At 47.9% G+C, this 9,462-nt stretch overlaps 1 protein-coding gene across 2 annotated transcripts in view; it reads right to left on the bottom strand.

Moving 5' to 3' along the window:
• Window positions 1–356: 356 nt before the first annotated feature.
• Window positions 357–9,462, bottom strand: part of SAMD8 (sterile alpha motif domain containing 8) — a 45,134-nt gene continuing 36,028 nt past the window's right edge. For both annotated transcript variants that reach the window (XM_060236697.1, XM_060236695.1), the window contains exons 4-6: window positions 5,827–5,944; window positions 2,859–3,009; window positions 357–1,307 (exon numbers count right to left, since the gene is read on the bottom strand). In XM_060236697.1, the coding sequence (XP_060092680.1) occupies window positions 1,003–1,307; window positions 2,859–3,009; window positions 5,827–5,944 (574 nt within the window). In that variant the 3' untranslated portion in view covers window positions 357–1,002. The remainder of the gene's footprint in view (window positions 1,308–2,858; window positions 3,010–5,826; window positions 5,945–9,462) is intronic.

The raw sequence follows: 9,462 nt of genomic DNA, 5'->3' as shown, positions 1-9,462 counted from the left end.
CGGAGCTGTCCCACCAGGCTTTTGGATGAGGCGGCAGGCATCTACTTGTCAGATCGGTTGGCCTCCCCCCCGGGGTACTACTCTGCTGTACCATCTTACTATACCATCCTGCTGTGCTATTAGCAAATTACTGTAACTGATTTTATTGCAATTCTACTGTGACTTTATTATTATCTATACTGACGTACTCCTCCCTGAGTCCCCAATGGGGGAATGGGCAGAATATAAATAAACTAATAATAATAATAATAACTGTTGTTGCTCGACATCATGGTTTCCAAGGCACGCACAGACGGTGTGTGTTTAATACTGCCTCCCAAAGGAAGAATTTATGTGGCACCAAGATCAAGCCAACCTCATTGTCAAAAGATAAAATATTTATTTCTAACAGATTTATTGAAATGTAAACAAGGAAAACCGCTGGGCATCAGCACACTGTAAGATCATTTTCTCCAGATCCATGAAGCCCCACCTCGCTGTCCCCGTGGTGGTACTAAGCGCTGGGGGGCTGCCCTCCCTTCTTTCACGCCCCTCTCTTGAGGCACAGACATCGAGCCAATGGGAAAGACCACCTTTCCTGAAGAGGCCGTGCTTCCTCCCAAACAACGCCTTCACTCTCCTTCGGCGAACACTGCTGAACTATGACACTTGCGTTAGCTAGTCCTCTTAAAGAAACAAGAACAAACACTAACTAGGTAGTAGTTGAGGTTAATCTGGGTCCAAAGCCATTCCTGCACCTTTAGCGGAAGGCTTATGAACAAACAAGTGGAGCTAGTAGCAATCTAACTGTTAATGTATTTAATACAGAACCTTACTCTGGGTAGCCACTCTCAAGGCTTATTAAAGACGGAAAAGCCTCTCTTAGCCTGGGGGGGGAACATCTTAGGCTGCAACAGGACAGTGGCAGGGGTCAGAGGAGCCCCCTTCTTTCCCCAGCCGTTCTTGTAGCACACTGCTAGTCCCCAAGAACTTCACACGAGGGCCAGAGAAACCCACATCTCTTTATCCAATTAATCTCTTCAGAAGGGTTGGCCTTGCAAAGGGCCAGCAATACTCGTTGGGAACGGTACCGTTGACATTGCATTCGAAAAACGAAAACATTGGAAACCAGATCCTGGCCCTGCGGCTCTGCTGATAGGCCCGCGTGTTCGCCAAGGTGTGGTAGTACAAAAAGAGTCTTGTGGTGATGTAGAAGGCGATGAAGACGTCGATGGAGTAATGTTCATGAGCGGCCAGGATGAAGAAGATGCCAAAGAGGTTCAGCACCCAGGACAGCGTGTGCAAGAAGTTCCAGCTTCTTGGTGTATCTGAGAAAAAGGACAGCACACATGATCACTCTTGAAAGTCTCATAGCTGCACGGGAAAGAGAACGCTCAGGACTGCCATAAACGTTTGGCAGGGCGAGCATAAGCAGCAGCAATGCATTTTATTACAGTCAACTGACCAGCAATAACAGCAAACAAAATCTTGTAGTCACAGACCACAGTTTCTGACTACAGAAAAACATTCTCGTATTCAAATTCTACCAACACTCAGGGCTTTTCTTGAGCAGGAGCACACAGGAACGCAGTTCCAGCTGGCTTGGTGTTAGGGGGTGTGGCCTAGTAGGCAAATGAGTTTCTGCTGGGCTTTTTTCTCAAAAAAAGCCCCTTGCAAAACAAAGCTGTGATGTCAGAGGGTGTGACCTTATGTGCAAATGAGTTCCTGCTGGGATTTTCTACAAAAAAAAGCCCTGATAACACCATATACCATTTCTACTTTATTAAAAACTTCTGCTTATTTATGACTTTTGCTACTGCCTGAGTTATAGACTTCTTAGTAAAGGTAAAAAGAAAAGGTAGTCCCCTGGTCATTATTTGGATGGGAAACCACAAAGGATGCTCAGGGTTGCTATGCTTGTGAATGTGTCTTGTTTTCTTGCTTTATGTCTTGCTTGTGAATGTGTCTTGCTTTCTTGCTTTCATAATCTTGCTTGTGAATGTGTCTTGCTTTCTTAATCTTGCTTTGTGTCTTGCTTGTGAATGTGTCTTGCTTTCATAATCTTACTGGGTTGGCATAAGCTGGCTGCTGCCTGACAGCACTTTTCAACCCCACGCCAGTTAGAAGAAAGCTGCTATATGCTCCTCTTTCACCCTGGTCTTCATGACTTGGGTGCGGATGAGTGTTAGCTTAGCTGAGAGCCAGTTTGGTGTAGTGGTTAAGTGTGCGGACTCTTATCTGGGAGAACCGGGTTTGATCCCCCACTCCTCCACTTGCAGCTGCTAGCATGGCCTTGGGTCAGCCAGAGCTCTTGTAGGAGTTGTCCTTGAAAGGGCAGCTGCTGGGAGAGCCCTCTCCAGCCCCACCCTCCTCACAGGGTGTCTGTTGTGGGGGAGGAAAGGAAAGGAGATTGTGAGCCGCTCTGAGACTCTGATTCAGAGAGAAGGGTGGGGTATAAATCTACGGTCTTCTTCATCATCATCATCTGCATATTGATGTCACCCCACTCCAACCCTCCTGACAATCTCCATAAGGCACACATAAATACTAAATAACATCCTGTCCAACCCCACTGCCCAGAAGTACCTCAGTGACCCGCCAGTGATTTCTACAAAGTTCATATTTTCCACTGAAACCTTCGGCCCCTAAGCAGAAGACATCCAGCAGGATATAAAAAAACCCTCCAGTGTTTTAATCCTGCCGCTCATTCCAGGAGGTCAGGCTGGCATACGTGGCTCTCCCTTGCCCGTTGCAACATCTCCGAGGCTCAGTGAGACCAGCCAGCCCAAGATCACCCTCAGCCAACGCTCCTAAAGGGGGGGGGGTGCATTAGAGATACACCCAGATTCATCATCATGGCTTTTGACTCCTGTACTTACATTCTGTAACAAAGAAGTTCAGCATCGTCAGGACAACAGTATGACCACTGAACATGTAATCCCCGCAGGTATGGACTCCAGTTAGCGTCATGCCAAACCCGCTCCAGATGGCAAAGGCTCGCTGAAGTTTCGCCCCCACGTTGTCGTATAGCTAGAAGCGATATGTTGCATAAAATGTTAAAGAACTCAAAACAGTCAAGACCCAATACTGGTATAATCAAGCCCAAAACGGAACTCTTAAATGCACAGCAAGATTCAATGCCATACGACCAAGATCACCCCAGCTTCCTGTGGTGCAGGCACCAAAAGTTCAGCGTTCCTCCTAATAGCTGGCCCACAAAAATATTTTCACTCTGCGCACCTGGCATAAGATCTATCCTGGTGGTGGAAGGCGCTATCAAACTGCAGCTGATTTAGGATAACCCTGTAGGCCTTTCAAAGCAAGAGACAAGAACGTGTTTTGTCCTTGCCTGCCTCTGCATAGTGACTCTTGGACATCTGGAGCAGAGGTCCATCAGTGGCTATTAGCCACAGCGTATTGTTGGAACTCTGTCTGGGGCAGTGATGCTCTGTATTCTTGGTGCTTGGGGGGGCACAGTGGGAGGGCTTCTAGTGTCCTGGCCCCACTGGTGGACCTCCTGATGGCGCCTTGTTTTTTTGGCCATTGTGTGACACAGAGTGTTGGACTGGATGGGCCATTGGTCTGATCCAACATGGCTTCTCTTATGTTCTCATGTCTGGGCAGGGATGCTCTGTCTTCTTGGTGCTTGGGCGGGGGGCACAGTGGGAGGGCTTCTAGTGTCCTGGCCCCACTGGTGGACCTCCTGATGGTGCCTTGTTTTTTTGGCCACTGTGTGACACAGAGTGTGGGACAGGATGGGCCATTGGTCTGATCCAACATGGCTTCTCTTATGTTCTTATGACTTCCTCGGTGGTCTCCCATCCAAAGACTAAACACGGGCAGTCCTGCTTAGCTTCTGAGATCTGATGACCACTAATATGCAGCTCCAATGAGGCTGCTGCAATGTGATGTAGAAGTTAAGAATGCAGACTACGACTGCGGAAACTTGGGTCTCATCTCCACTCTGCCATGAAGCTCAATGGGGCAGATTCAGTGGGGCAAAAAAGACCTCAGCCTCATCCACCTCACAATGCTGTTATAAGGGGTAAAATGGAGAAGGGGAGACTGACAGACATTATCCTTGAGCTCCCTTTTTTCCACCATCCCATCGCCTTGATAAAAATGCTCTCCTGACCTGTTCTGTTTTACTCATTTTGCAGAATACTAAAAGTTTGGGACCCTCCCTGACCTTGTATGGGAAGGCCCAGGACTTTTCTTCAGCAGGAACACAGTTCCAGCTGGCTTGGTGCCGGGGGGGGGGGGGGGGCGTAATATGCAAATGAGTTCCTGACAGGCCTTTTCTTAAAAAAAAAGCCCTGTGTGAAAGTAACATCAGGGGTGTGGCCTAATATGCAAATGAGTTCCTGTTGGGCTCTTTCTACTAAAAAACAAAAGGTCATTCCACCAAGCAAGAGCCACCCCATGGGGTACCGTATCTATTTGCAGGGTGGCATCTTTGGAAGGCTTTGAGCAGCGAAACAAATCTGTGCCAAGGGGGCATACTGAGAGAGGGGGTTCTACAGATGATGCAGGGCGTAGACCATGAAGTTTCTGAACTGAATCCAGAAACTACCATAACCAAAGGCGTTACTCAGGGCTTTTTTATTTTGTAGAAAAAGCCCAGCAGGAACTTATTTGCATATTAGGTCACACACCCCGACATCAGCCTTGTTTCACACAGGGGGCTTTTTGGCAGAAAAAGCCCAGCAGGAACTCATTTGCATATTAGGCCATACCCCCTGACATCGGCCTTGTTTCACACAGGGCTTTTTTGGTAGAAAAAGTCCAGCAGGAACTCATTTGCATATTAGGCCACATACTCCTGACGCCAAGCCAGCCGGAACTGCGCTCCTGCTCAAAAAAAGCCCTGCTGTTACCACAGATCAGGTTTAATATGCACAGTCCAGCCTGATAATAACTGGGCGGCAGCATTCTTTACTGGCTGGAGCTGCTTTCTTTGCACGCCGACCGATGTAGAATGCATTACAATAATCTAGCCATCTGTAGCACAGCTCCGTATGGCCAGGCTGGCTGGGTCAAGGGCCGAAACCAGCCTCTGCAAAGGTGCAAGAAAGGATTTTTTGAAGCCAAATTCACTTCCTTCTGCACTCATAGCACTGAGCCAAGGTTAAGCCCAATACATTTAATTGAGTCCTTGAGGGTCAACTGAACCCCATCCCGTGGGATGTGCAACGCCCTCCAAGAATGAGAGTACAGGAGCACCTTAATGACTAACAAAAGTTTGGGTAGGTATGCCCCACAATCTTCAGGCATCTGAAGAAGCGAGCAGTGACGCACAAAAACTCATAGCCTACCACAAATGCCGTTAAGACTTTAAGGAGTTACTGGACTCTTCAAGTCTTTTCCACTGCTACGGACAAACTAACAGGGCTTCCCATCTTGAGCGCCCTCCGAGAAGTCAGCCTTTCTGTCTTGTCACAGGTCAGTCCCAATTGGCTCATTCTTAGCCAGTTAGCTACAGCAGACAGGTACTCATCTGGAAATTCCCATTAACACCAGGCAGAGTCTCTGTGCTTATGTTGCATGTAGCTCCCAAAGCAGCTTCTGCCGCCCACATCTGCTAGGTGGAAAGGTGGGTTTATTCGAAGTCTTCATATCAGTCCCCAGATTTAAAATAATGAGACAGAAGAAAGAAGGAGAAAGAAGAAAGGAGAAAGACGAAGGAAGGAAGGAGAAAGGAGGAGGAGGAGGAGAAGAAAGAGAAGGAGAAGAAGAAGAATCCACAGAGAAAACTCAACAGGCTGCCTACAACAGTGCAAGCAGTGCTCATCACAAACTAATTCCAGTTAATACAAGCAATCAGGGGTTGGGGAGACATCACCGTACCTTTCCAGAACACTGCAGGTGTTGGCCTGGTACCGACAGGGAGGTGACAAACATTGTAATGCAGCGCAACAGAAAAACGGTCCCCATAAGGCTGCACATTCGCCGCAGCAGGATAGACCTAGAAATAAGCAGGGAAATTTACTTCTGTGCTCCAAGCATCTCAGCGCACGACATGCATATCAGGGGTACCCGATGTGGTGCCAAGGGGCACCGTGGCAACTGCCAACACTTTTCCTGGTGCCCGTGTGGTTTTAGAAAGCGGGACTTTTGGCCAACAAGGCTTCTGATGGACTACTGGAGATCTGATTGGCTGCACAGATATTTCAAAATGTTATTTTGGCAGCAGCTGCCACCACAGCACAAGGATCTTCACTGTGTGCCTGAAAGGAAGCTGCAGCGGCCATTCTGCAGCTAGCTCTGTCAGTCTGGTGTAGTGGTTAAGTGTGCGGACTCTTATCTGGGAGAACCGGGTTTGATTCCCCACTCCTCCACTTGCACCTGCTGGAATGGCCTTGGGTCAGCCATAGCTCTCTTATCTGGGAGATCCGGATTTGATTCTCCACTCCTCCACTTGCACCTGCTGGAATGGCCTTGGGTCAGCCAGAGCTCTCTTATCTGGGAGAACCGGGTTTGATTCCCCACTCCTCCACTTGCAGCTGCTGGAATGGCCTTGGGTCAGCCATAGCTCTGGCAGAGGTTGTCCTTGAAAGGGCAGCTGCTGTGAGAGCCCTCTCAGCCCCACCCACCTCACAGGGTGTCTGTTGTGGGGGGAGAAGATATAGGAGATTGTAAGCAGCTCTGAGTCTCTGATCCAGAGATAAGGACAGGGTATAAATCCAATAATCATCTTCTTCCTGCAGCACTTGTTTTGTGGCAGCCAGTCTGTGGCTCTGCCAGAATTCCAAAGGTGTCCCCGGGCTCACAAAAGTTGGGGAGCCTGATTCATGCTGTGCCAGGAAACTGTTTAAAGCTCAGGGTTTGTTTTAAAAATCTGGACAGCACGAAAGTGTTTTTGTTACGAGAGTTTCTTTGGGACGAGAAGTAGGAGTCCAGTAGCACCATTAAGACCATCAAAGTTCTATGTAGAATGTCAGCTTTCATATGCATGCATACTCCTTCAGGCAAGGAATGAGGTACAGCGAGCAAAGCTACATATAGATGGTGGGCAGTGGCTAAGAATGCAAAGTGGTGCAAAGTTAAAATAGTGAAATTAACAAATGGAAAGAACATTTGGTCTGGATAGCATTTGCGTGGGAAGCCGATAAAAGGCACTAAAAGCTGTCTGTTAATTGCCCTATTGCTAGCAAGTAGGGTTAAACTAAGAGCTCCATGGTGTAGAGTGGTAAAGCTGCAGTACTGCAGTCCTAAGCTCTGCTCACGACCTGAGTTCAATCCCAGCGGAAGTTGGGTTCAGGTAGCCGGCTCCAGGTTGACTCAGCCTTCCATCCTTCCGAGGTCGGTCAAAGGAGTCCCCAGCTTGCAGGGGGGGAAGTGTAGAGGACTGGGGAAGGCAAGGGGAAACCACCCCGTATAAAGTCTGCCATGAAAACATTGTGATGTGACATCACCCGAGTCAGAAATGACTGGTGCTTGCACAGGGGACCAACTTTACTTAGGGTTAAAGTAAGGATATGTTTTTTTCCTTAAAGATGTTCTTGTCCACCTAATTTACTTTTTAAAATGTAACATTCATTATAAACATCATTCTAGTTCGTCATGAGAAAAAAAAAAGAATCCATTAAGAATTAAGAACACATAAAGAAGTCTGCCTGCATAGGGAAGCTGGCATTCTGAATAAAACTTTGTTGGCCTTAAAGGAGCTCCTGGACTCCTACCTTGTTCTGCTGCTTCAGACCAACACGGCTGCCCCCCAGGATCTATCTTTGGGACTCTGTTTGGGTGTGCTGTAAAAGACTCAGAAAAATCAGCCATGCAATTAAAGATACAGGCACAAACAATATGGAGGGGGGGGGTTTAATCTCCCTCATACCCTTTTCAGTAGAAAGCCCCAGCCGTGCCCTGAACAATCCTCTCTTGTGCTGGACCTTCTCGCAATGGAAAAACACCACTCGCTGTTACAATAGCAAGTTCTTATCAGACATCAGAATTCGATGCTTCCAGTTCACCAAGGCCACTTATCGCGCAGTGAGACTTCTAAGTCCCAGCCTCAAAAGAGCACTGTTTGTACCCCTGCCACACTTTGGAAGGAGAAGTTTAGCCTGTTCCTTGGGGCTTAAACCCACAACCTCCTAAATGATCTTCTGCAGTCTCACCTTTAGAATTAATGTGTTCTGCTTCAAACTATCCAATAAAGCATGCAAAGTAGTCCCTGAGAGATGATAGAAAATTAGTCTGCAGAGGTTAACAGTTATTGTGCTAAGCTCATCAAGGTCTCAGCAGGACAGAAGGATCTGACCTGTGGCAGCAACAACCCCGCAACACGCAGGCTCAGCTTTCAGAACCTGTCAGTGCTCCGAGAGCTCAAAAGAGACACCGCTGAGATCCAGCCCGGACTGAATCGTGTTTAAAAGCTCATGCTTTATTTCCACTCTGCTTGTTCTCAGATTTCTGTAATTCAAACCCAATTGTACTGTCCACTGGATGTCCTGTCCAGTTGGCTGCACTTGACTTACACAATGTAATTTGCCTTGCATCTCAGTGAGAACGGTGGCCTATAAATACAATAAATACTCAATGAATCAGGGCACTGGCGGAAATCTAGCACCCTATGGAGGAGAAGCAATGGGGGTGGGGATTGAGCCAGCTGCCTCCCAGTCTGTCCTCGTGCACATGCATTCCGTATCATGTTCACCCAAGATCACCATGTGTGTGTGCTGCAAAAAAACAACATCACTACCTCTCAACTGGATTTGACCAGCATGATGAGCATGTTAACCCACCTTATACCAAATCAGACCCTTGTTCCACCAGAGTCAGTACTGTCTACTTAGACTGGCAGCGGCTCTCCAGGGTCTCAGGGAGAGGTCTTTCACACCACCTGCTTTCAGATGTTTTAAACGGAGAAACTGGGGATTGAACCTGGGACCTTCTGCATGCCAAGCAGATGCTCTACCACTGAGTCATGGCCCCTTCCTAGATTTGGGCTCCCTGTATGTAAACCCCTGGTCTCCAACATGCAGATGTCAACATATCCAATTCCCCACCACATGTAATTATACAGTTAGAACCAGGGCTATACAGGACTCAAGTTTTAGCAGTCTGTACCCAGGTGGGGAAAACATGGCCATGTTGAATCACTCACAAGATCAATTCCATGTCAGCTTCAGCAAGAGAGATCGCTCCTCCTGGCAGAAGCGCAGCGGAGATTTTTCACACAGTCTCCTGGTGCCAGTTACAAGCCCACCGATGACTGTAGTGTAGTTAACAGGATGCCAACGGTGTGCAGCAGTGTGCCATAGAGGCTGACCAGTTTTCTCTGTTCCTACCAGAAGACACTCTCCCCCCCACCCCCACTGCACAGACACCTCATCGTGGGAAGGCAATCTGTTTCCCTGCTCTCTCCATGCAGCTTGTCTGAATGGAAAGGATTTTAGCTCTCCTTCTCAATCGAATTGCCTTCAGATGTCCCTGCTATAATGCTGGACAGCACAAGCACCAACACACAGTCTTTACTGC

The sequence above is a fragment of the Heteronotia binoei genome, chromosome 4, assembly GCF_032191835.1.
Source record: "Heteronotia binoei isolate CCM8104 ecotype False Entrance Well chromosome 4, APGP_CSIRO_Hbin_v1, whole genome shotgun sequence".
Classification (NCBI taxonomy): Eukaryota; Metazoa; Chordata; class Lepidosauria; order Squamata; family Gekkonidae; genus Heteronotia; species Heteronotia binoei.
This window is presented reverse-complemented; position numbering and strand designations above follow the sequence as displayed.